General features: G+C 49.6%; 1 protein-coding gene across 4 annotated transcripts in view; it reads left to right on the forward strand.

Moving 5' to 3' along the window:
- Nucleotides 1-27382, forward strand: part of PLXDC1 (plexin domain containing 1) — a 99958-nt gene that overhangs the window by 749 nt on the left and 71827 nt on the right. For all 4 annotated transcript variants that reach the window (XM_077164555.1, XM_077164556.1, XM_077164557.1 and 1 more), the window contains one exon: nucleotides 7906-8084. In XM_077164555.1, the coding sequence (XP_077020670.1) occupies nucleotides 7906-8084 (179 nt within the window). The remainder of the gene's footprint in view (nucleotides 1-7905; nucleotides 8085-27382) is intronic.

Consider the following 27382-nt stretch of genomic DNA (forward strand, 5'->3'; position numbering starts at 1 on the left):
GTAGGTTGGGGAGTGGGGACTTACCATCCTGCACACTCCCCTTTCCGCCATACCATTTTTCCAAAGTCCCCTCTCCTGCTTGGAAGTCCTTTCTGAGATATGCCTTGTATCCTTCATGCCACAAAAGGAAGACCATTTTTCAACACATAATTTTGTGATCTGCTCCTCTTTCTCCTTATGCACCCAGACTTTCTCTGGATATTTGCAGCCAAGCCTCTTGCTAGAGAGAATTGGGGAGGTAGGGTCTGTGCCTGATGGGTGCAATGAGGGAGGCAAGGGGGGTGCTGTGGTCCGATTGCTGTGACTCAGGGCTATGCTGGTATTAGGCACAGCATCAGTGACAGTGTTCTTGTCTAGTGGTCCTGGACAGGCCTGGGTCCCAGCCTCCAGGGTGTTGAGAAGGGGCATGGGTTTGAGGGGATGAAGGGAGGCACTGATGATGGAGGTGTGGCCAGAGTGCAGTGGCAGCTGTTGGGGAGAGGCCATTGGTGGTGCAAAACCATCAGTTTCCAGGGAGACCACACAGAGCGTGGTCAGAGATTCCCATTCAGGTCCCACCTCCTCACTTGCTGTGTGACCTTGGGCTAGTTACCATCCCTCTCTGGGCCTATTTCCTCACCTATAAAATGAGGCTGTTGTCAATTTCTTTGACTCTTGGTGGTGGGATTATAGGGGATGTTTTTTCTCTTTTATGATTGTTTTATTTTTCAGATTGTTCACAATATTTATAGGTAACATAATTTTTAAGAAATCAACGTATACAGGAAGGGTTTGAACATGTTAATTTCTGAGATCCTTTGCAGTTCCCACCTGAGCACGGAGTGATACTGGTTTGATGAACCCCTGACTGGGATGGATAAAGCATGGAAAGGATTGGGAGAGGGAAACTGAGGTATAACAAGGATGGGCTGAGGGATGTGGCCAGACTCTGGCTGGCTGAGAACTGCCCTTTCAGGATCCAATGGGGATAGTAAACACTTGGGAGGTGAGGAGGGAAACAGACGGTGAATTAAATCACATCCCTAAACAAAACAAAGGAGACCCTATCTTCTTGGCTTTGGCAGAGATTCAGCCTGTAGAAATGGATTTTCTTAGCAGCAGTAAAGATTGAGGTTGGACCTAAGGAAGCTGTTGGAAGCCAGAGGGACTCCATAACCTCCTTTTTAGGGTGGAGGGAGTGGACTCTGTTTATAGATAGAAAGGACCCAATCTCAGAATGTTGAGTCTATAAAGGACCTTTCATGGCGTTCAGTTCAAGACCCTCATTTTGCAGATGAGTGAAATGAGATCACGTGTCTGTGGCTGAGCTAAGGCAAGACCCCAGATCTCTGGACTCCCAGATCAGTGCTTTTTCCAGGAGCCCAGGCTGGGTGTGAGGAAGGCCTGTATGGAGGCAGGGGATGTCTGCTGGAGCGGAAAGACATGGTGTGCCGAGGAGGGACAGGCTGGCTCTGACTGATAGTGGAGCCCTTGTGACCAGTGAAAGGGCAGCCGGAGCAGGACCTGAAGGGCTGCTGGCATCCTGCCTCAAGGCTGTGCGTCCTCTGGGCCAGGTGGGGGTCAGGCAGGGGAAGAAGCTGAGATCATCCCACCCCCTTGATGGATGGGCTTGTTTGGTGGAGCCTTGAAACGTCATCCATCACTAGAACAGGGACAGGAGAAAGAAGATGAGCGATTTAAAGATAGACTCATGTGGTGGGACAGACCAGGAGGGGCTGACAGACAGGTAGACAGACAGGCAGAAAGGAGGTCTTGGAGTGACAGCGGGGGCTGGAGTGCTGAGGGTCTGGCCCAGGTGGTACCAGAAATGGGCGTAGAATGGAGAGGCTTTTGGAGCCTAGTGTCCTGGCCTGGGAGCCAGGAGGCCAGGTGCAGCACCAACCGCTGCTGACCCCGGGAACTCCCTCCTTTCTCTGCCTTGGCTTCCCGTTCTGTGAAATGGGGGCTGACACTGGTCTAGATTTTCTCTAGGCCCTTCCAGCCATGATTCTGCTTTTTGCCTCCTCCTTGCCACCAGGGACTTCCCAAGGAACCAAGACTAAAATCTAAACTTATAGTGGCTACCAGACAGCCCCTCCACCTCCTATCTTCTCTTCTCTCCCTAATTCATTCAATATGTTCCACCTACCCGGTCTCTCCATCCATCAGCATGCACCAGGCAGCGTTCCCCTCAGATCTGCAGCTAACTTCTTCTCTTCATGCAGGTTTCAGCCTAAGGGTCATCTCCTCAGAGAGGGCCACCGTGATAGCTCTGTCTAGGATAGCAACAATCGCCAACGCTTTGTCTTTTTATTTCCTTCATAGAACTTATCACGCTCACTTACTGGCCGTGTTATATATACAGTTTGCTATGCATCTTTCCCAGCTAGAATCTTTATGGGCATAGGAACAGTTTGCTGCTGTATCCCTGCGTTCAGCACAGAGCCTGACCCACTGCAGAGTCCCAGTAAAGGTGGATTGACTCCCTTCAAGAGTGACTCACAGAGATCTGAGATCTCCTGAGCTCTCCGGTGTCCCTCCCTCCCTCTCCCCTGTGAGGGTCCTCAGTGGGTCTGTGCTTGCCAGTGGGAGGGGACAGGCTGCAGCTGGGAGATTTGTAACTAGGAGTCGGGATTTCAGCTCAGAGTCTAGAACCTTCCCTGCACCCCTCTGAGAGTTAGTCTTCATATGAAATCCAAGGGAACTGGGAAGACTTGACTGGGTTCTATGTGTACTTTATTCTGTTAAAGATTCAAAACCACCCACCAAGCATAGATTTCTTCATCCCATTTTACAGATAAGGAAACTGAGGTTTAGAAAGATTATATAACCTATCCAATGTCACACCATCTGTAAGTGGTAGACTCAATGTCCAACCCTGAGCTTGACTGATTATGATCCTGTGCTCTCTTCGTGCTTCAATATGACAGTGGGGCTGTGCCCCGAGGGAAGGGTCTTCTCAGGCCTGTGGCTCTCAGGTGCTCAGGGCATCTGAAGATGTGTTCCTTCACTCTCTCCTTCATTCGCTTGTTCCTGTTCACTTCCTGAGCATTTGCTTTAATTCAGGTATGGGGGAGGAAGTCTGGTGGGGTGGGGGTGAGGGAGCTGCTCTCCTGGGGCCTATGGGTGAATAGACAGGGATAATATGCTGGGGTCAGAGCCGAGATGGTGCTTCAGGTGGGACCTCACACAGCAGGGACATCTAACATTTGGGGTAAGGTAGGGAGAGATGTTGGGAGGCTCTGGGAAGAAGTGCCATCTTGTGAACTTGAAGGATGAGCGAGAACTCATCAGGAGGAAGCTTTTTGGAGCAGAATGGTCCTGGCTGAGAAAACTGCAAGTGTGAGAGCTCCACAGCCAGAGAGAGCAGGGCTGGGTCATGGAGAGGGCTTTAGGGAGAGAGGAGGCTGGAGGAGGGGCAGGGATCTAGTCATGAAGGGTCTCCAGTGTTGGGTGGAGGTGCTGGGGCTTCAGCTGGAGGGCCGTGGTGAGTGGGAAGCTGAGAGACATGGAGTTAAGTTTGTCTTCTCGACTCGTTGCTCTGGCCTCAGTGTGGAGGACTGGATGCACGGCACTTAGGGTGTGAACTGGAAGACCAGCTGGAGCGGAAGTGGTTAAGAGGAGAGCGACTGTGGTGGCCTGGACTAAATAGTGGCCATGGGACTGGAGAGATTTAGGAAGCTGGAATGGCAAGCTTGGGTTATGGGTGGGAGGCGGGTGGCTTGGTCTAGCTCTGGCCTGGCATGACCTGGCCTACTGGACGTCAGCCTCACTGTCCCTTACCCCAGAGCAGAGCAGTGCCACATGATGGGGGCACCGCTGCTGCCCGCCACTCCACCCCCCACCCCCACTGCCACCACCACCACATGCCAGGGGGCACAGTCTTCTGGGGCAGTTCCCAAGTTCAGGCCCAGTGGCCCCTCCAGGAACTCAGCCCATGCTGGGACCTGCCCTGGGCCTCTCCCAGCACTTGAGGAAACAGCCTAGGGTGCTGGCCACTCCGTGATGTGCTTTCTGTGATTATAGGCAGACTCTGCAGCAGCCTGCCTGAGTTCAAATTCTTCCACGGACTATTTGGATGACCTCTTTGTGCCTCAGTTGCCCCATCTATAAAATGGATTTAATGTTAGTGCCTATCTTGTGGGGTTATAGGGATTAAATGAGTTCATGTGTTTAAAGCATGTGGATAACGCACATTTAAAGAGTGTCTGGCACAGAATAATCATTCTCTAAAAGTTTGCTATCAATATTATTATTAAGACCCCCACTAGACTGTACCTGACTTGGGGCCATGAGTGAATAAACAGTTTGTATTCCAGAAGCTTCCTACCCTCACACGCTCTCATGTGCACAGGCTTCCAGGATGGGTGCTGGGAAGATGGAGGTCTCCCATGGAAGGCAGAGGGGGGAGTGAGGAGTGGCTGAGAGCTGGATAGGTGGGTGACTATGTGAGCATACAGGGAAGAGAACTGTAGACGAGCCTTTGGGGAATGTGCACAGGCTTGTGGGCCCTTTATACATGCGCATGTAAGCCACCAGCTGTGTTGGCTCCTTTAAAGACTTGTGGGGGTGACATCCTGGCCCAGCGAATGGGAAGGGGAAGGTGCAGGGAGACAGATGTGGCATGGGGTGGGAGGGGAAGATTCAGGGTTAAGTTAGGTTAGGGCAGGGTTCTTCAGCCACGTCTTTACCCCTTGCCCTGCCCTCCTTTGTGGACCTTTGGCCCCTGCCCCCAAACCTTCTTCTATTTATAAAACCTTCTTATTCATGTTTCACGAATGCTCGAGGCCGCCTGTGTCACAGCCGTCACTGTCCTCCCCATTTTAGTGATGAGGAACTGAGGCTCAGAGAAGTGAACTGATGGGTCTGAGGTTGCACAGCCCTCAGGTTGCAGGACTGAGGGGAAAGCCCAGGTGGCTCCTCCCTGAACCCCTTTGGCTGGGCTCTCCCTCCCAGACCTTTCCCCAGGCCTTAGGCCCCACCACCTCTTCTGTCTTGGTTCCAGGTTTGCTGGTGCCTGCAGATCCCTGCAGCCCTCTCTGGGCAGGCTGTGTCCCTCTACTTGTTCTGTACGTGCTCCCTCCCCGCCCTGGCTCTTGCCCAGGCCCAAGGGCTACTCACAGGCGGATGCGGGGAGCCAGGCCGACCGACACAAACAGTTCTGTCTCTGGAGACGGCTGTGGCTCCTAAAAGAGAGAGCCAAGACCATCCTAGTTTGGGGTCTGGGCAGTGGCAGGCTGCCTTCCCAGCTCTGGACTCAGGTCCATCTGTAGGCAGCCAGTGGGCATCTTGGGGAGGGGATCTGGGGACCGCCTCTCTCCCCATGTTCTCCAGGAGCATCTGGTTGCAATTAGGGTCAGAGAAGTACGGGGTGGGGGTGGGGGGTAGGCAAGTGTCCAGCAGGCACCAGCAGCCAAGAATGACTTAATTGGATAAAATGTCTAATGACAAACCAGGGCCCCACAGGAGAGAGTCCTGGCCCCAGCCCCAGGCCTGGTCCTGGCTGAGCCTTGTCTCAACCTTTGTCATTGTTGGCTCCTAAGAGCCAATATTGGCTCCCAATACTCCAGTATTATGCCTCAGTCATGCAATGATTAAGCACCTACTGTTTACTAGGTACTGAGGATCCATATTTGAAGGAGCTGGGAGAGGCTTGTGGAAACTCAAGACTACCAGGGAGACTGACATGTAGTCAAAAATACCAGTGGGTGCCCTAGGAGAGAGAGAGAGCCACATCTGGGTGCTCTGATACATGGGGTGGGCGGGCAGAGACAAGAAGGGTACTTAACAGAGGAGTTGGCCTGATTTGACAAAGGCCACAGGTAAGAATATCAGAGCCACCTATATGATGGTCTGGGACCCATACACACCTCAGTAGTAGCCGAGGCCAGTGGGAATGATGACATAAGGCACATCTTTGGGGGCAGAAATCTTTCTGAAATGGAGAAGGATGATTTTTGTATGATTCAGAATAAAGTTTACAATTAGAGGGATGTGGAGTGAACATCGAGTCTAGGGATGGCTACCCCGTGGTCTGTGTCCACCTCCCAATCCCGCGGCCCTGGCAGACATTGCCGATCATCATGATGATCTTTCCTGCTGAACATGAATGGAGCCTCTGACTTCTTCTCAATTAAAGTTTTCCTGGCTGTCATTGATTGATTGGAGATGGCATCTGAGATGAAACCTATTTGCCATCCTTAGATGGTTTCTGAGCACTTTGTTTTAAAGGAGAAGTGACTTGCCCAAAGTTTTGAAAGTAGTGATAGGACTAAAACAATGGTCCTCACTGGGGCAGAGGGGTAGCAGTTTTGCCCTTCCCTGCCAGGGGACATTTAGCGATGTCTGGAGACATCTTTGATTTCACAGTCTGTGAGTTGGGTGCTGTGGGCACTCAGTCAGTAGAAGTTAAAGATGCTGCTAAACATGTTACAATGCACCAGACAGCATCCACAACCAGGAATTATCAAACTCAGAATGTCAACAGGACTGCTGTCTGGCTTCCTGTCCCCTGAGTCCCCTGGAAGATAGGATTATTTGCCAATTCTGGCAGAGTGTTCTAGTTTGCTAGCTGCTGGAATGCAATATACCAGAAATGGAATGGCTTTTAAAAGGGAGAATTTAATGAGTTGCAAGTTTACAGTTCTAAGGCCGAGAAAATGTCCCAATTAAAACAAGTCTATAGAAATGTCCAATCAAAGGCATCCAGGGAAAGATAGCTTGGTTCAAGAAGGCTGATGAAGTTCAGGGTCTCTCTCTCAAGTGAGACGGCACATGGCGAACACAGTCAGGGCTTCTCTCTCAGCTGGAAGGACACATGGTGAACGCAGTGTCATCTGCTAGCTTTCTCTCCTGGTTTCCTGTTTCATGAAGCTCCCCAGGAGGCATTTTCCTTCTTCATCTTCAAAGGCTTGTGGGCTCTCTGCTTCTCATGGCTATGTCGTTCTTCTCTGCTCTCTCTGAATTCCTCACTTTCTCCAAAATGTTTCCTCTTTTATAGGACTTCAGAAACTAATCAAGACCCACTCAAATGGGTGGAGACATGTCATTCCCTAATCCAGTTTAACAACCACTCTTGACTAAATCACATCAACCAGGGAGATGATCTCATTACAGTTTCAAACACAGTATTGAATAGAGATTATTCCACCTTTATGAAATGGGATTTATATTAAAACATGGTTTTTATTAGGGGGCATGCTTCCTTTCAAACCAGCACACAGAGTAATAAGGAGCAGGTTTGGAAGGGTCCAGAGCAATGGTTTTCATCCTTGTCTGCAGAGCTCTTTAAGTCCAGGGCTTCTCAACAGTCCTCTGGGGCGGTGGGCCACGGTGGCTCAGCAGGCACGAATGCTTGCCTGCAATGCCAGAGGACCCAGGTTTGATTCCCGGTACCTGCCCATGTAAAAAAAAAAAAAAAAGTCCTCCGGGGCACTTTTAAGAATCCTAAGGTCCAACCTAAACTACAGACAATTATATCAGAATATCTGGGTTAGGACATTAGGGACTTTGAAAAGCTCTCCAGATGATTCTAGTGTGCAACTGAGGTTGAGAATAATCACCCCTTTAGGGGTAGATCAATTTGTGTTGAAACTTACCTCCATCCCTAAGCAGCTGTGTGGCCTTCTTTTTTTTTGGGGGGGGGGGCATGGACAGGCTGTGGGACTCGAATGTGTGGCCTTCTTTAATCTCCGTGAGCCTCCATATCTACTGTGAAGCCTGTTGTAAGGATTGAAAGTGTTGGCTGTGCAGAGTCCTTGGCACGGAGCTGGGTTCTCAGTACACGTTGGGTATTTCCTGGCTGGTAATCATGTGTCCCCAAAAGATAGCAGGTTATTGGGGCTTCTACAGAATAAGTAGGCTTGTCCCCCTTCCAGAATTTCACCTTGGACTGCCAGGACTCAGTTTTCTGTCCCCTTCTCCCAGGTCAGGATGCAGGCCGAGGAGCTGGATTGGCCGCGGAAGGGACCGCGCAGGGCTGGAGGCGGAGAGCCCGGGAGAGTCCTGGGCAGGTGTTGCAGCCGAACAGGACCCAGCTGAGCCAGGACCTGGGAGGAGGCAACCTGGCCATTGACACGCTGCCGGACAATGGGACCAGGGTAGTGGTGAGTGACGGAGGAATGTGGAGGGGGAGGCAGCCGGGGACGCAGGGCTCACCAGTTGGGGCGTGTGTGTTTGTCAGACCTGCAGATCACACATCCTTTGGGGTTGGCCCTGGAGTGGAGAGGGGATGGGAGCAGCACCCAGCCTGGGTCATAAAATCATAACATCTCAGAGTGTCATAGGCTGCCTGCTTCCTCCTGATGACCCAGAGGAGTGTGACTTGTTCAAGAACGCACAGCATGTTCACGGCACAGCTGAAATAGGCCCGGGGCTCCCAACACTGGCCCTTTCCACTGCCTACGGCCTCGACTAAAACCTGAAAGGGGTACTATTAGTCATATCCCCAGCTGCCACTTCTGGCAGCTCCCCCACCCGATTTCTGCCCCACCCACAAACTTCATGGCCTGAGAGGGTTAATGGCTACAGAGGCACAGGCTGCAGAAGGGCATTTGGACTGGGACCAAAAGAGTGTGTGTGTGTGTGTGTGTGTGTGTGTGTATGTGTGTGTGTGTGTGTGTGTGTCTGGGGAACAGTACAGGGTGGACAAGAGCCTGGAGGAAGAGGCATCTTGCAGCATCTGCCTCTGGTCTGCAGAGGCTTTCTGGAAGGCCGAGGGAAGCCTCTGGGCGTCTGTGGGGGAACCTACAATTGTGTGTGTGTGTGTGAGTGTGTGTGTGTGTGTGTGAGTGAATGGACGAGAGTGTTTTTGCCCGTGCATCTGAGGGTTTTTGTGTATTATATACATTTGCCTGTGCATGTGTCTGTTACTGTGGGCTGTTGTGTCTGTGATATCACTATGATTATGTAAATATTGTTCACTGCTAATTCAAGCAGGTTAGTACAATTGTATACTTTCTTGTATAATATTTGTTTTTGCCGGATCCCCACCCACCCACCCATTTGCTCACTTTTCTGTGCTTACTATGGCTAAATTTCCTTCCACAACCATTGACCTCAAGTATAATTTCCAGTTCGGTGTGTGTGGGCAAAGCTGTCAGTTATTTTCCTCCCCTCTCCTCTTGTCCTGCTCTAACCGGACTGGCTGTCCCCCTGCCTGCCCCACAGCCGCCCTCCTGGGAGCACCCCACTTTCATTCTTGGAGCCCCTTGTCTCCTGTGTTGGATTCCCTGTTGCCCAGACCCCGTATCTTTTCTGTTTTGACTTTGCCCCTTTGTTTGTTTGTCTTCCTGAGAGAGGTTACAGAGGAGGAAGCAATTATTTTCAGAACTTGCATGTCTGAAAATGTCTTTATTATATCCTTACACTTGATTGATGGTTTGGCTGAATATAGAAGTCTAGAGTAAATACAATTTTCCTTCAGAAGCTTGAAGGTGTCTCACTGTTGTTTTCTGGTCCCCCCCTTCACTTTTGAAAGTCTGGTGTCATTTTTGTTCTGATCTTTGTTATATGACCTGTTTCCTCCCCTCTCTGGAAGCTTTCCGGGTGTTTTCTGTAACCCCAGAGTTCTGAGATTGCAGTGAGGTGCCCTGCTCTGACTCTTTTTTCTTTCACCGTCTGGACTCTTTTAATCTAGAGATTTATATGTCAGTTCTAGAAAGTTTTCTTGCTGTATTTCTTTGATAGTTTTTTTTGTTAGTTTGCTTGCTTTTGCTGTTCTACTTTCTAGAAGACTTTTTAAACTTTATTTTCTTAATGTTACCAATGTTTTTCTGCTATCATATTTTTAATTTCTAAGAGTTCTTTATTATTTTCTGATTGTTTCTCGTCTTAAAAAAAAGCCTCTTGTTCTTGTGTCATGAACGTAATGTAATATCTTCTCCCTCCAAGGATAATAAAACATTTTCAAGGTTTTTCTCTGCTTTCCCTGTTTCTTCTGTGGCCCCCATTGTTTGTCTTAGTCTCTGCCTGTTATGCTAGAGGCTCACCTTAGTTTTTTGGTGGTCCTGGCTTGTCCCTCTGTAGTTAAGAGGGAGACTTCAGAACAGTGATGGGAGGCCCTGAGGCGGTGGTGGTGGCGGTGGCGGTGGGGGGCTTGTTGACTTCACCCTCTCCCTTGCTCAGACCCTGAGCTTTTTGGAGGTTCAGCCATGAGAATCAACAACTCCCTGCTCGCTGGATTCCTCTGAAGACCCACAGGTACCCCTTCTGCCTCTTGCTCTGCCAGTGTCCACTTCATGTCTGCTTCCTGCCGTCTTGTAAGAGTTCGGGGTTACAGGTGTCTGCCACTTTCAGCTCAGATTCAGACGCAAGTTCTGTTTCCACTTTTTATTCTCCTTTTTATTTTGTTCAAGAGGAGAAGGGGGCAGAAAGGGCTTTACTTTGAAATCTTAAAACCAGAAAGAAGTCTGTGAGACTCCTTTAGCTGTTGTTTTTTTAATAAAAGTAATACGTGAATCCATTATCATTGCAAAAATCAATACTATGTAAGACATAAAATGAAGGTTGTCCTTGACCCCCATCTAATTTCACTCCCCTCTTTAGAAATAATCACTTTTACCAATTTAGTGTGATTCTTCCAGAATTTTTATTTGCATTTACATATGTATATGTGTCCAAATAGAAATTATAGTTTTGTTGTATGTGTACGAGTGTACATTTTTCTGTATTGATATAAATTGGAGCATGATGTGCATTTACTTTTTACAACGTGCTTTTTTAACTTAACGGTGTCTTAGAGTTCTTTCTGATCGGTAAATGTGACCCTTCCCATCCTTTTTACAAACCACCCAGTCATGTAAAATATTAACATTTGGTGAATCTGAGTAAATGGTATATGGGAATTCCTTGTATGATTTTTGCAACTTTTTTGTAAGCCTAAAATCATTTCGAAGTAAAAGTTTTTTTTTTAAAATGCATGACATTCTGTAACACAGAGTCACGATAGTCTCCGTAGCTCTTTTCCCGTCGGTGGACATGTAAGTTGAGTCCAGCCTCTGGCTGTTGCGATAGGATGTAATCCTGACCAGGAAGGAGAAATGTTTGTCGGAAGGGGCGCTGGAGGGATGGGGAGCGACACCCATGGCCACGCAGCCTGCAGATGCCAGCCTTCAGCCGTGGAGTCCAGGGTTTAGGGAAGCAAATTTCACACAGCTTGGAGGAAAGTCAGAAAGACAGAGTTTAAAAAGGGGAAACTGGCTCACAAGTAGCAGGCGGGAGGTTCTCAAAAATAAGATTCTGCGTAAAAGAAATGAGGGAGGTGTGTAAAAAACTTGTACCACTCCACAGGGAACTCTCTGATTCGGCAGGAAGGATAAGTGAGAGAAGCAGGGGAGGAGAGGAGGGGGGCTGAGGAGGCCTGTAATCCTGAGCGGACCCAGAAGGCAGCTGGAAAATGCTGAGAACCCTAAGTTAGAGAAGGAGGTGCAAGAAGATGAAGAAAAGGGGAAAGTTTTATTACCCCTGGCCCTGAAGTGGAACCACTCACTTTGCATTCTGCCCTTTCTTTAAAAAAAAATGGGGGGCCATGGGTACCTAGGCCAGGAATTGAGCTCCCACCTTCAGCATGGCAGGCGGGCATTCTACCACTGAACCCCCCCCCCCCCCCCCCCCCGTGCACCTCCTGCCCTCTCTCTTGATCCTGCAGAAGCAAAGAACAGGGCAGCCGCGGGGGTGGGGGGTGGCGGAGCGGAAGGCCAGGGCAGGCGAGGGGCGCTGAATGAGGGACACCGGGTGGCCACCCCCACCTGCCCAGGCAGCCTTGTTGGGCCTTCGGTTAAATAACTGAGCCCTTGCGCTGGGCCAGACCCCATGGCCCGAAGCTATGGCCCTGTCTGCTCAGAGAGGACTGTGCAGAGGCGCCCGAGATGCAGAATTCTGGAAGCAATTGCCTGTGGGCGTCCAGAAGGGGAGCTGGAGATCAGTGAGAGCCAGTGTGGACTCAGTAACCCCAGCGCTCAAAAAACAGCAGCACAAATCCTTGGGCCCCACCCCGGAGTGGCTGGTTTGGAAACACTGGAGATGGAGCCTGGGAGTTTGTTTCCTTTAAAGTTCCCTATATGGTTCCGACGGTAAACTCTGTAGGAGAATTTCTGATCTGTAGCATTTCAATTTTAAGAGTTGTTACTAGTCTGACCGCCAGACGTGAGGTTCCTCGGGCACTGTGCGGCTGTAGTTGAGCACGAGGCTCCCACTGTCTCCCTTTTGACCAGATGGGGACATGTGGTTAGAGGCGTTCCTGGCCACCTCGGCAGCTGCCAATCAAACCTCCCGAGGACCAAGGCCACCCAGGAAGGGGGCCCTGTGACTGCCCTCGGCCGGAGCCCAGCTCTGCCCTTCCACCATTTTTATTGATAACATGGACGAAGCCCCAGGAGATGGGAAGATGGGACTTTCAGAGGCAACGCCGCTGGGAGAGTTCGGATGGCACATGGGGAACTTGGAAAGCTCCAGAAGACCTCGTTATCAGGCCGGAATGAGGGTCTGCTTCAAGCCAGATGCAACAACCGGAATAAATGTAAAACGCTGACGATTATGTTTAAAATACGTTGGGAGAGATGTGGTTTAGCAGCAGTTCATGGGGAAAAGATTTGGGCATCTTTGCTTCCTATGGACTGAGGATGAATCAGGAGCATGAAGCGGCTGCCAAGAATGGAAGTGGGAAAGCTGGCTGCGTTAATGGAAATGCGGGGCTGGCACTGCTGGGGTCCTGGGGGGCATTTCCTGGCCTGATCACACCTGGTGGTTTGTGCCCCCCCCATTTGTTATCTAGAAACCAGAGGAGTCCAGGGAAGGGCAGCTGGATGGTGAAGAGGCCAGGACCCTCGTCCTAGGAAGAATGGTTGGGGTTTGGGGTTTAGCTTGCTACAGAGAACATCTGTAGGGTTGTGACTGGGGCAGAGGGAATAGACAAGTTTTTTCCGTAGCACCTATTACTCCCTGCGTGAATTTTCTGCTTCTTTATATTACCTGACTCTCCGCCCTGGAATGTAAGCACCGTGACAGCTGGGACTGTTGGGTTTATCACTCTGTCACCGGGGCTGGTACACGGCTGGTGCACCTTTGTTGAGTGAATGAAGGAAGTGGGACCCCCTTTTCCAGGGCCTCCCAGGCGAACCTTGTGCACAGGCTGTGCTGACGGACTCGGTGGCCTTGAAGGACCCCGGCCGTGCTGATTCTTGGGTTCTCACACATGCATGTGCACAAGCCCGCCACCTGGGTGGTCAGTCCCGAACCCACGGAGCGCCTGCTTCCCATTTCCTCCTCCATCTTGAACTCATTAGGCCTTTGGTGTTCAACCCAGGAACACTGAAGGCCAACCCACTGCCGCACAACCAGACCTCAACCCCACTCCCTCCGCCCGGCTGTCTGTGCGTCCCCACGTGGAGAAAGTTCAGCCGTGGCCTTGGCAAGAGCCCAGGGAAGGGGCCCAGAGACCCCTACTTCTCCTGCGTCTCCGGGAGTGTCTTTGGTCACTGTCCTTGAGAGCTGGGAACTTCTAAGGAAAACCCCATCTAGACAATGGCTTGGTGGCAAAGGAGTGGGCGAGAGGGGAGAAGAGTGGCAGGAAGTGACCCTGTCACTGTTCGCCCATATCCCAGCTTGGTTTGTGCCAACAGGAACCAGACCTTGGGGGTCTCTGTTCTAGGGCCATATCAAGGGACTTAGAGCCTGGACAGGTGGCTGGCTGGTCCCTTTGCCTCCACCCCCACCCACCCTGTGTCCCCTTACCTCCCTCCATTGTTCCTCAGTATACCTCCTGGCTGCAGTGTGTGGACTTCCCTTTTGACTCAGCCCCTCCCTACCCATCCAACTCAATCCCCCTTTCCAGCCCCTCTACCTGGTTTCTTGGCTCATTCCCTCAACCCAGCCACCTCATCACGATGCTTGTTTCTAACTCAACACCTCTTGTTTTGGAGGCCTCCAGGTCTCCAGCCTTGCCTTTCTGTCCAGGGTGAGCCAGCCTTTCTGACTCTCACGGTCAGAGCCATCTCTTTCTTAGATTTTATTCCTATACCCACTTGACCACTATATCCCAGTGGAAATAAGATTCTTGTCTGCACTCAAGCTTTCCAGAGATTTTCCACCAAGACCAATCCTGAGGCCCTAGAGACACTGGGATATTTGAGGCAGTCAGAAAGGGAAGCGGGGGGGTGGGGAGAGCTGTAATGCTAAGGCACAGATCCTGCGATGAGTCATGACTTGTTCTCAGAGAGGTTGGAATGGGGAGGCCTCGGACAAAGGTTCTCTTCCAGTCTGGGATTTCCAAATCCTACTCCAAGATTTTCTTTGTTTCGTGGTGCAGGTCTAGAGCCAGAGTTTGGGAGGAACCAAGCTTAAAAACATTCAGATTTGGAGGTCCTCAACCTTTCAATCCCTAGTAGAAAAGACTCCCTTTCTCCAACACCCATCTTCTCCCTAGCCCAGTGTTTTGGTTTGCTGAAGCTGCTGGAATGTCATATACCAGAAATTTTGCAATGGGGATTTATTAGTTTAAAAACTTACAGTTCTAGGGTGCACAGGTAGTTTAGTGGTTAGAATGCCCACCTTCCATGCGGGAGACCTGGGTTTGATTTTTGGACCACACATCCCCCCGCCCCCCCCCCCCCCCAAAAAAAACCAAAAAATTTACAATTCTAAGGCCATCACCATTTCCAGATTAAGGTATCAAGAGGAAGATATCTTCTTTGAGGAAAGGCTGCTGGCATCTGGGGTTCCTCTGTCACATGGGAAGGCACATGGCTGGCATCTGCTGGTCCTTTACTTCCGGGTTCCGTTGCCTTCAGTTTCTGATTTCTCCCTGAGTGTCTGTGGGTCCTCTCTTAGCATCTCTAGGATGTTTCTCTCTAAGCTCTCTGGGTATTTCTGCCTTTTATCCTCTCATGAAGGCCCTCAACAAAGGATTAAGACTGACCTTGAATTGGGTGGATCACATCTCAATTGAAACAACCTAATCTGAAGGTCTTACCTACAACAGGTCTGCACCCACAAGAATGGATTAAAAGAGCATGTCCTTTTCTGGGGTACCTAACAGCTTCACACCAGCACACCCAGCTTCCCTGAATTCCTTTTTCTTCTCTGGCTTAAGCAAAACACTGGGACAGGGGGACAGGCATCACAACCTCCAGTCAGTGGGCAGGGAGAGGGACGGAGAAGGCAGTGCACTCCTGGTTGCTACAGTCTTTTTCTTTTTAATATGCTGTGTGGTGGGGATCACATTTCATTCTTTTTCCATGTGAATATCCCGTTATTGCAGCACCATTTGTTGGCTTTTTGTCTGTTTGTTTTTTCTTTCTGTGTTTGCTTGTTTGTTTGGGAAGCGCATGGGCCGGGAATCAAACCCAGGTCTCCCACATGGCAGGCGAGAATTCTCCCACTGAACTTCCCTTGCACCCTCTTGGTTTCTGTGGTCTTTCAAAGGTGGTAATTTCATAGCTCCTGCAGGAGACTCCCAGAGCCCCCGTCTCTCCCATCTAAGGACTTAGAGGAAACAGGACAGATGGACGGACAGAATCATAGCACAGATGTACAAGGAACAGGCAGTGCCCCCTGAAGAACCCCACCTCCCTGATGTGCTCATGGGGAGGGATGGAGGTGAGGAGCTTGAGGCAGGAAGACTGCTGAGGGTGTGTGCGGAGGGGTTGAAGTGGGGAAGGGACACTGGGGAACTGAATTTTGAGGAGAAGGAAGAGCAGACATTTTGTGAGGGGAAAGAGTGTCCAGGGAAGTGGGAAGCGGGATCCAGATGTCCAGTCTCCTGTGTTATGGAAAGCGTCTGGCTGTCCTGGCCTCCATCCTGACCCTGACACATACCAGCTGGGTGGCCTTGGGCAAGACACTTAACTCCTCCATTCATCCAAGTTGACATTGCCAGCCCCTGTAGCCTCAGTCTTCCCAAGTGGGGTTGTTGATACTCATCTCAGGGGGTCGGGATTCAACTGTACGCTGCCTCGCCTCTTTCTGGGCTCCGTCTGCGAGCTGGGAACTTGGCTGCTCAGCCCCGGGTGGTTTGTACCCCACCTCAGGTCTCTCTTGCTGACCTTTTCTTTTTCCCTTGGGGAAGTTTCTTGGCCCCCTCAGAGCCCATTTCTTCGTTGTCAAATGGAGATGCTGCTGTCCCAGTTATTGCAGAAGTGTTGCGCGGAAATGTACATGGAGGGCGTGACGTGGGGTCGGGCGTGATAAACATTAGTTGACTCTGAGTCAGGCTCAGTCTAGCGTGACCGACTCTCCTGGTTTTTGGGAACATCCCGAGTCCTGGAAACGCCTCCGTCCCAGGCAAACCGGAGCAGTTGGTCACCTTACTCTGGTCCTTGCTCAGTCATTGCTCTGAGCTTCAGTTTCTGCATCTATAAGGTGGGACTGATCATGTCTCATAGAGTTATTTGGAAAATTAAATTGAACGAATTGGTTGAAACAGTTAACCAGAAAGGTCTCGAGTAAAAGGTTACCCTTTCCCCCCGGCTTTACTTGGAAGCATACAAATAGGCTCACAGGAACAAAAGGGGATTTCCTGGCCGTTGTGAAGCTTCACTTCATACCCTCGCTGTTAGCCTGTGGGGCACAGAGCATCCTGGCGCCTGGGAGCCCGTAAGGAAGGAGAAACCCCTCGGGCCTGCACAATCAGAATCTGATTCCCGGGTGATTTGCATGCAGGATAAAGTTTGAGAAGTGTGGCTTCATGCCACAGCCTCCAAAGCCGGAGAGATCACCCAGGATGTAGAAAATGCACCAGTAAGTTCATCACAGTCGTGTGGATAAAAACATACAATTTGAAATTGCCCAACCATAGAAAAGCAGTTAAGCACATGGTGGATTTTCTTCTCAGTGGACTGTTGTTGTGGATTGAATCTATCCATACCATGGATAGAGACAAGTTCAAGCCCCAATCTGGGTCCAGTGGATGTGAGCCCATTTGCAAACAGGATGTTTGAAAATGCTCTTAGTTAAGGTGAGGCCAAAGGGAATCAGGGTGGGCTTTAATCCAGTACAACCGTTGTCCTTAGAAGCAGAGGAAATTTGGACACAGTGTAGGTGACAGAAGGAGAATCTCCTTCTCTGGGTGATTCCAGGGCCCTACTTCCTGCGATGATGTGTTCAGTCCAGCTGACCATGTGATAGAGGCAGAGAGTGAGTTATAGATTGTTGGCAAGTCACCACTTGAACACTACAGACTTCTGAGAAAGCACAGTCCGGCTGACACCCGGATTTGGACAGTGAGATGATATATTCCTGTGGCGTAAACCAGCTAGTCTGTGGCATTTGTGAGAGTTGCCTGGAAAATGGAGATAACTGTCATGGAGCCATTACAAATGATGGTTAGAAAGACCATGTCAACATAAAAACTGCTTAAGATGTCCTGAAAAATGGCAGAAGCAGTCCACAAACCTGTATGATCAGCATGATTGTAACTATGTGAAATTATATTCGTATGAAGAAAGACTGGAAGGAAATGTGCCCACATGAGCCCAGATGCTCCCTGGCTTTGTTTTCATTTTCATTTTTCCTTAACCTGTTGTCCTAATTCTCTGTAGTTATATGATATATATGATATACATTTATGCTGTCAAAATCTGTTTAATGTGTCCTTTAAAAAGCACACATGTTCAATCAGTGCCAGGATAAGATGATTCTTCTATGTCCATGAAGTGGGTAGGTAGGTACATTAAGAAATGCTTTGGCTAGAAAAGAAAGTCGGCCCACACCCTCACCCCACTCCACCCCCCTGTCTCCAGGACCTTCTTTGGTCAGCTTCACCCTATGCAATAACCCCTCAGCACTCATGCAAGAGCCCCTTGGCCTACTCTGGACACCACCCTCTCTGGGTGGTTCCGGGGCCTTTTTCTTGCACTTTCTGGGATGATGTGTTCCGTGAGGGCTTATTTCAACCTAAGGGCTTATTTCAACCTTGATTATCTCCAGAGTATAGACAGGGGTTACTGCTTGGATACATAAGGTGGGGGGAAATAGGAGTAACTGATGCTAAAGAAGTCGTTCCCAAATTCTTATTTATGATTTAATAAACACAACTACCCCATGAAGTAGATATTTTAATTCTTTATCCCCTCCTTCATTATGATGGAACAGAGAGGTGAAGTCATTTCCCCAAGATCACACAGCAAGTGAGTGGCAGAGCCAGGAGGGCCCAGGTCCTTCTGCCTTTAAAGCCCAAGCTTGGAACCACCATCTCCCTGGGGATAAAAATGAGCAATGTGTTCGTCCAAACACAGGGTCCTACCATCCAGTGCTTCTCAACCTCTGCAGTGTAAAGAATCTCCTGAGAAGCTTGTTCAAATGCAAAACTAATCCAGCAGGTTTGGAGTTGGGTCCAGGATTCTGTACCTCTAGCAAGTTCCCAGGCGATGCTGACGCTGCCGTCCCTGGAGGACACTTTGAGTAGCAGGGACCTAGAGTGCATTTCTGTTGGTCTTGTAAGACCTCAGCGAATGGTGGAGGGAGGGATTGGGGTGTCCCCTCTCCCCCCAGTCACCCCTCCTCACAAGCCTTGCTGGCCAGGCCTCTCCAGCAGACTCTGCAACGCACCCTTGGTTGCTTGCGCCGGCAGTTCTTGGTGCTAGTTGGCTGGCAGATGATGGGCTGATGGTGACAGCTTAGCCTGAGTTCCTGTCCAGAAGAGTCTTGAGCTCGGCCGAGGTAAATGCCTCCCCGCTGTCAGAAAAGAAGCACCTGGTGGGCCTCCAGGCATGCATAACCGATGGAGAGAAGGCGTTGTAACAGCAGCTGTTTAGGATGGAGGCAGCTTCCACAATCAAGGCCTCTCCTGGAAAACCTCATTGTGATAGCATCTGCATATCAGACACTTCCTGTGGGCCAGGTGCTGGGCTCAGAGTTTTATGTTTTTGTGTTTTGTTTAATCCTCAGAAGAACTTTGCAAGAAAGGGAACTCAGGAGGGAACTGACCCTCAGTGAGGAAAGTGGCATTATGTTACTATTATATAATGGAGCCAATTTCTGAATTCTGTTTTGGCTCCACAGCCCATGCACTTGAGCTTACAGCAGTGATTTCCAAATTGTGCTCCACGGAACCCTAAGGTTTCCCAGAGGTGCTTCCCAGGGTGGTGGACAGTAAGTGGCACAGCAGGCAGGGCCCTGTGCCCCTCTCTTTCCTTCTCCGACAGCGGCTTGGCTTTGATGTGATTTATGTATTGAGTTTCCACGAAAGATTAGTTGGAGGAAAGGATTTCATGGTCAAAATTGTCTGGAAACCACTGCTGCATCTCATGCTACGTCCCCGAATGAATGTGGGTCATTGACCCAAGGCTACTTGCAAGCATCTCAAAGGAAGGCATTTCTCTTTGGTGGACTTGCCACATGGCCTGGTTCATGTTCTGTACTTGGATAGTCTTTGTAATGTCAGGTCCCCCCAGTCAGGGCTTCTAGCCATTGGCCCATGACTCCTGGAGTGCTGTCCTAGGGGTGATGTGACTCTCCCCATAGGGAGCAGATCATTGTAGTGATGGGTTGTGAATCATGTGAACTCCTTGGGCAGGTTCACTGCCAGGCATGACCTCTAAATCCTTTTATTTTTTAAAACAGTTTTATTCACACACCATACAATCCATCCTAAGTGTACAATCAATGGTCTTGGTATAATCCCGTAGTTATGTATTCACTACCACAGTCAAAATGAGAACATTCTCACTTCTTCTGCAGGAAAAAATCCCATACCTCTTATACCCTCTACTATTGACCTTTAACTTTGGCATATAGTGCCTTTGTTACATTTAATGAAAGAATATTACAGTGTTATTGATGACTTAGTTTGCATTAATTGTGTTCTTTCCAGTATACCATTCTATTATTAATACTTTGTGACAGTGACATATGTTTGTTCTAATTCATATAAGAACTTTCTTATATTTCTACAGTTAACCATAGTCATTGTTAACTATAGGTTTCACTATTGTTTTATAGTCCCAGGTTTTATCCACTAGCTTTCCTTCTAGTGATATACATGACAATAGCCTTTCCCTTTCAACCGTACTCACACTCAGTATTGTTAATTACATTTAGAGTATTGTGCTATCCATCGAATTCCTTTTTAAGAGACATACCAATATGGATTACAGGGAAGCAAGCCCTGGGGTTGACTACCTCAAAGAGGCCACTAGAGACCACATATTAATTAGGACATAGGTTCAGCTGTTGTAACAAATGCCCACCTTACACAGTACTTAGACACTAGAGAAGTCGATTCCTCTCCCACATGTTAACAGTGTGAGCATAAGTAAGCAAGGGCTGATGCAGTGTCTCCATGGTTTAGGCTTCCTATATCTTGTTGCTCTGCCCTCTGCAACGTGTACTTTCCATTTTGTGGTCCAAGATGGCTGCTTCAGCTCCCACCATCACATCCAAATCCAGCCAATGGGCAAGGGAGGCATCCCATTCCTGGTAAGGACAATAACTTCTATTCATCTTCTATTGGCCAGACATAGTCATATGACCACACCTAGCCAACAAAAGTCTGGGAAATGTGGTCTAGATGGGTGGCCTTGTGCCTAGCTAAAGCTGGACTAAAGAAGGAAGTACTAGAGATAGAAGGGGAGAGTGATTATTAAGAAACCGTTATTGGTCTCTGCCATGGGTGGACTTCTTCCATTAAAACTGCTGGTGCAGGTGGTAGCATGATCTGCGGCCTTCAGTGGCAGATGGGAAGGGTCCCCAAGGTTGGCGAATCCCAAGCCATGTGCCTTTTTGGTGGTCAATCAAGAAACAGGAAATGATTAACTGTGTGGAAGGAAAAGCTTGGTGGCCAGCGTGTTGTTAAGGAAGGGTTTGCCTTGGAAAGTTGGTTTCTCACTCTCCTCTTCCTATACCTATTCTTGGAGTGTGTGCTTGTGAAGGACTGTCTGGAGTCTCCCTGGAAGTCCTTCCTCTGATCACCCCATGAGCAAGACTGTTCTAGCCAGGGCCCTTCTGGTTCTGCATGGAGAGCCTCCTGAGCTGTTCCTAGGAGGATTCATGGTCACGGCACGGAGAGCTGTTATGGACCCAGGGGCTGGAGGTGAAGAACAGCTAGGCTTTGGGGACCTGAAGAAGAAAAACCAGGAGACCTGCTTTTTCTGTTTCTCTACGCACCCCACCTCCCTCAGTTCTTGTCTCTTTCCCATTCATTCTTCATATATTTATTGAAGGCTGCCACAAGCCAGATGCATATAAGGACTTTCTCCCTTCTGTGAACCGATGTCCCCTGCAGTCAGCTCAGGATGATGATTTCAGCCCCTGAGCCCCCGTGACTGCAGCTCAGCCCCTAATGGATCTCCTGCCACCAGTGTCTTGTTTTCCAAGTCGGCCGTCCCGGGAGAGGGCTCTGATTTGTTCAGGCTGCATAAGCCATAGGTCATGGACTTCCGGTGGCTGGGCTGCTGTTGGATCAGGTGACCATCTCTGTCCAGCCAGCCTGGCTGAGGAAGCCCAGGGTCACGTGGGGTGGGCTGTGGATGGGTGTGGCCACGTGTGGTAGGGCCTGCCGGTGGTGGGCAGGTGCCCTTGGGTCTGGGGCAGGGCGTCCTAAAACACCGCAGCACAAGGATGTTGTACCAAATCTGATGCCACAGCTGGAGTTTCCGTCAGCTGGGCCTCCGTGCAGTGCTGATGAGCCACGAGCATCCCAGATTCTGAACTGAAAGGTCTGGTCAGAAAGCCCTGGGTGGGGGGACATCTGTAATTGCATCACTGCTGCTCAGCCCTGACGAACTCGGGCAAGGTCTGGGTTTCCCAAGGAACTGGACGGAGACACTGAATCAGACAATAGAGGACCCCCAAGCCCCGAAAGGGGTGGTTCCTCAGAGCCTTTTCTCAAAGCCTGAGTGGTCGGCGGAATGTAACTCCCAGGGCGTGTGGACAGATGGGAGGCCACTGGCCCGACAGCTGAGTTCTTAATCAGCTTTTCTGGTTTTTTGAGGGTGTTGGTTCACTGGCTGGACTCAGATGGGGGTTTGGTTTAGGCTTAAGCTATTCAACACCTGGTGCTTCGCTGGCAATAAGTATTAGTTGTAGGTGTGACTGTGACCCAGGTTGGTCCAGCCATCCTGAAAGAAAGTGCTTTCATTCAGGGGAGGGGTGGACGTGTCCTCGCCTTCCCCCGCTGTTCTTCAGGTGCCGTGCACAGTTGCGTCTTATCAGCCATCTCGTAACCACAGGGTGGTCTAGCCTTAGCATGAAGGTCATGCCGGAAAAGCAGAGAAGGGAGGCTGAAAGAACTAGGTCTTGATGACCACTGAGCTACATTTCCAACAACCCTGATGTCATTAATGCTGGCTTTCGCCCACCCAACTTCCACTCCCCCTTCCTGACTGAACCTCGATCCCCAGATCCAGTGGGGGAACCAGGCTGGGTTAAGCCAATGAAGCATGACCTGGTCCCTGCAGCTGGCCCGGGCCAGCTCAGACGGTCCAGTCATACTGAAGAGATGTTCTTAGGTTCCGCACCTGGTGAGACATTGCTGCCTTTGAACCTGAACAAGGAAGAGAGTTGCCTCCCTTGCTATGGGCAGCCATCTGAGGACTGCAGGGCAGCCAAACTTAGGATGCTGCCTCGGTGACAGCAGAGTCATCGACGCCGGGCGCACGCTGCCAGACTCTGCTGCTTGGTCGAATCTGTTTTCTCGGTGTGTCAGCCGAGCCGAGCCAGGGTTTCTTTCATTTGCCCCTGAGAGCATCTCCCTTGTTGACGTCACTGCTTCAGAGAAGAGCTTGGGGAGCACGGAGACCCCTTCCTGTGCCCAGGACATTCCAGCTGGGGGAATGCTCACCATGGACTTGGATTCCCAGAGGAGGCAGCTGATCCCATCACAAATGGCTTCCGTGCCCCCTGCCATCCACGGGGGTATGGACACGCTCTGCCACGGAACCACGGGGCGCGTTTTCAGTGCAGCCTCTGGCACCAGCAGCCGCGGGATCCTTGTGAGCCAGCTGGTTCTGCGCTCAGACCCCCAGCACATCCCCTGTGCCTGGCGCAAACCTGCACTCGCCGGGGGCTAGGGGTGAGGGGTGAACCTGGCCCAGCTCTTGAACCCTGTGACCCATGAAGAAGCGCCGTGGCCCTTCTGCTGTGCGCGGATGTGGGGAAGGGATTTTTTTTTTTTGAGTTTTTTTATTAATTAAAAAAAATTAACAAACAAAACATTAAGATATCATTCCATTCTACATATACAATCAGTAATTCTTAATATCATCACATAGTTGCATATTCATCATTTCTAGAACATTTGCATCGATTTAGAAAAAAATAAAAAAGACAACAGAAAAAGAAATAAAGCGATAACAGAAAAAAAAAAGATTATACATGCCATACCCTGGGGAAGGGATTTTAACTGCTGACATAAGTTAAGGGATTTTAACTGCTGAGTTACCTTCCAGTGGGAACTGAGAGAGTGTGAGGAAAGGTTGCTGTCTTTGAATGGGACTGACCTGGTTCCAGATGATTATGTGATCTTGGGTCTCAGTTTCCCAATTCATAAAATGGGACTAATGTTAGTACTCAGCTCCCAGGGTTGTTCTGCAGTGATGAGTGTGATATATTCAGCACACAGTCGGCTCTGCCAACGCCAGCTTCCCTTCTCCTTCCTCCCACTCTCACAATCACTGCAGCCTCCGAGTAGCTATGGCTCCTGGCTTCCCTGTCCCAGGGATAACGAGGTCTGTCGACACCAGGACAGGTGGCTGGGGTGGGGGTGGGGGTATCTTCAGGGCCTGCGGCAGATTCTGCACAGAGGCGCTGGCCCTCGAGGCTACCCTCTCCTCAGCAGATGGCTGCACGCTGCACGTGTGCGCCCTGCAGCCGGTCCTCAGGTAAAGAGGCCCTCGCGCTCCTTGGGATCTGCTGACTCATTGCAGGGATACTCTCCCAGGGATTTAGAAGTAGCAGTTCCTTTTATTTCCAATTCTCCTTGTGTCAGAATAGATAAAAACTTTGTCAGGTTAAAGGTGCCATGGGAGGGTGACTTGGGGAACACCAAGAACGAGGCAATTCTGACCAAGGATCCCCCAGATGTCAGGGTGAGACTCTTTGCACACGGCTTTCAGCGGAGGACGCTGGCTGCTGCCACACAGACTTTTCCCGCAAGTGAAGCAGGGGATCCAAAACCAGGGGCCGGAGGCTGCGGGCCTCCAGCAGCCCCAATAGTTGCTGTCTCAGTCGAGGCGGCAGGAGGCGCGTTAGCCACGGCTTGGGCTGCACAACCGCACAACCACAGAAGCGTGGCTTCTGTTCAAGGCTCTCATTTCAGATGCCCCAAGGTTTGGTGAAAGTTGTTACCTTGGGAGTCTTGAAACCAGATCCTTCCCTGAGCCTCAGAACAGCTGTTTTAAACATGGGCCTGTGCAGGTCCCCAGGTGGGGGAGTACCCTGTGGGGGAACAGAGTACCTGTTCCCTGGTCACAGACTGGGGGTTCAATAGAAATAAAACAGGTGAAGGATGAGCAGGCTTTCAACAGACTGTGCTTGTGGTCGTTTATTTAACACATCCTCCAATTGAGCACATGCCCCTGGCTGTGAGCACAGTGGGTAAAGGCTGCCCTTACCTGGGGGAGCATATGGTCTTTCAGGAAAGACAGATGTGAAGATAACAAGTACGAAAACCAAGTAAATCATCCCAAGAGGGTAAAATGTTGAGAAGGAGAAGCCCAGGGTATGATGAGAGTATAACAGAGGTATCAAGGAAGGCTCTCCTGAGGAAGTGACTGCTAAGCTGAAGCCTGATAAACAAGGAGTCAGCTTCCAAAGAGGGTGGGGGAAGGGATTTTGAGGCACAGACAGGACTAAGACCCTGAGGCAGACAAAAGCTTGGGGGACTAAGAGAAGATCATCAGGGCTGTAGTACAGGAGGAGGAGTGGGTGGAGACCAGACCTCTGTTGTCAGGAAGGATTTGTGTTTGCCCACGTGTAACAGAACTGAATTCAAGGATTTGACAAACAGTCAGGGCCAGTGTGGCAGCTCCCGTGTGTTGTCAGGGACCCTGGCTCAATCCACATCTCCACTCCTCCACCCTTAGATTGTAGGTCCTGTACTTATGTTCACAAAACGACTGTTGGAGCTCCAGCCATCATATCTGCATTTCAGGTAGGAAGAAAAAGGGACAATTTAGCCAAATTTGACCTCTTTCAAAAGGCTCTGCTAGGAGCCCTGCCTAGAACCTTTAGCCAGTTTCTGTCACATGGTAACCTTTAAGATGTTCGGAGAATGAAGTTCTTTAGCTGCTTGCTACAAAATCAGTGCTCCTCTAGTAAAGAAGAGTGGGGAGTGGATATTGGACAGGCGATGTCCAGGATCTGGTAAGGAGTGTGGACTTCATTCTGCATGTAGCTGGGGAGCTGCTGAATGTTTTAAGTGGGGGGCTGACATGGAGGAGGGAAACAATTCAGGATTACACCCTTGTGAGCCACTACAACATGCGGCACGTGTTTTTTGCTTCCTAGAGCTGTGTAAAAATTACCACAAACTCAGTGGCTTAAAACAGCTGAAATTTATTCTCTCACAGTTCAGGAAGCCTAAAATCCAGACTCAAGGTGTCAGCAGGAAAGGATAGGCTAAGCCTACTTAAAATTAGGCCTAAGAGTCACCCCCAGAGAACCTCTTTTGTTGCTCAGATGTGGCTTCTCTCTCTCAGCCAGCATGACAAGTAAACTCACCACCCTCCCCCTGTCTACATGGGACATGACTCCCAGGGGTGTGGACCTTCCTGGCAACGTGGGACAGAAATCCTAGAATGAGCTGGAGCTCAGCATCAAAGGATTGAGAAAATCTTCTCGACCAAAAGGTGAAAGAGCAAAATGAGACAAAATAAAGTGTCAATGGCTGGGAGATTTCAAACAGAGTCGAGAGGTTATCCCGGAGGTTATTCTTACGCATTAAGTAGATATCACCCTGTTATTCAAGATGTAATGAAGAGGCTGGAGGGAACTGCCTGAAAATGTAGAGCTGTGTTCCAGTAGCCATGTTTCTTGAGGATGATTGAACAATGATATAGCTTTCATGATGTGACTGTGTGATTGTCACACAGTCGTCTAATGCTCCTTTTATCTACTTTATCAATAGGCAAGTAAAACATATGTATTAAAAATAAATAAATAATAGGGGGAACAAATGTTACAATAAATTTAGTAGTTTGAAATGTTAGTGATCAATGAAAGGGAGGGGTAAGAGTGTGGTATGTATGAATTTTTTTCTGTTTTCTTTTTATTTCTTTTTCTGAATTGATGCAAATATTCTAAGAAATGATCATGATGATGAATATACAACTATGGGATGATATTGTGAATTACTGATTATATACTAAGAATGGAATGATCATATGGTAAGAATGTTTGTGTTTGTATGTGGTCATGTTTAAAAAAAAGGTAAATCAATAAATAAAAAAGGTGTCCACAGGGTTGGTTCCTTCTGGAGGCGCTGAGGGAGAATCTGTTCCCTGCCTCCCTCCTAGCTTTTGGCAGCTGCTGGCCCTCTGTGGTATTCCTTGTTTTGAAGCTGCTTTGCTCCAGTCTCTGTCTCCAGCTTCCCGTGGACCTTCCCTGGGTGTCTCCTTTGTGTCCAAATGTCCCTCCTCTTTTTCTTCACCAGCCACTGGATTTACTAATCAAATACGATCTCATCTTACCTTGAATATGTCTGCAAAGACCCCTGTTGCCAAATAAGGTCACATTCACAGGTGCTGGAGATTAGGACTTGAATGTGTCTTTTGAACACAAGCCACCAGCTGCAGGGTGCAAAAGGAATAAAGTGCTACCTGGACTCGGCTTTGAACCGTTGGCCCATTCCAGATTTTGGCAAGTTTATTTCCAAATCTCGTTGGCAAATTTACTTCCAAAATTTAGTTCCAGTGCAAGGCAAGCCACCCCTGCACCGCACCCACCCCTGCCCCCGCCCCGTTCTACTCTTATAAAAGAGCAAAAACAAGGATCCTGCCCCGGTTCACCCCTGGCGCCGAGAACACGAGGACCTTGAGCCATGGCAGATGGAGGTGACCTCGGGCCACCCCTGAATGCCAGGGATGCCACGGCCAGGGATAGGCAGACGTGTAGGTGATGGTCTGACAGCTTCTAAACTCGGTTTCCTTTCTTCAGACAAAAATTTTAAGCTAATTTACGTCTTTTAATAAATGACTTTTTTTTTGCTTGAACTGGCAGGTGGGGTGGGCAGCGGGCGAGACGAGCTGTAGCCGTGACAGTGACAGTCAGCCCAGCTAAGTCTAAGATGGCTTCAGAGCTGGGGTCCTGCAAACCGTTGGAGATACACTGTTTGCTCAGAGTCCCCTCTGTTTTTTTTAGCTTTGAGGCAGAATAAAAACTTCCCCCCACCTGTTTTCCAAGACACAGGCTGGGGGAAAGCAGACTCTTTTGGAGACCTTTTGTGTGCATTTCAGAGGTGGGTGGAGATGGG

The sequence above is a fragment of the Tamandua tetradactyla genome, chromosome 6 (assembly GCF_023851605.1).
Source record: "Tamandua tetradactyla isolate mTamTet1 chromosome 6, mTamTet1.pri, whole genome shotgun sequence".
NCBI classification, from domain to species: domain Eukaryota; kingdom Metazoa; phylum Chordata; class Mammalia; order Pilosa; family Myrmecophagidae; genus Tamandua; species Tamandua tetradactyla.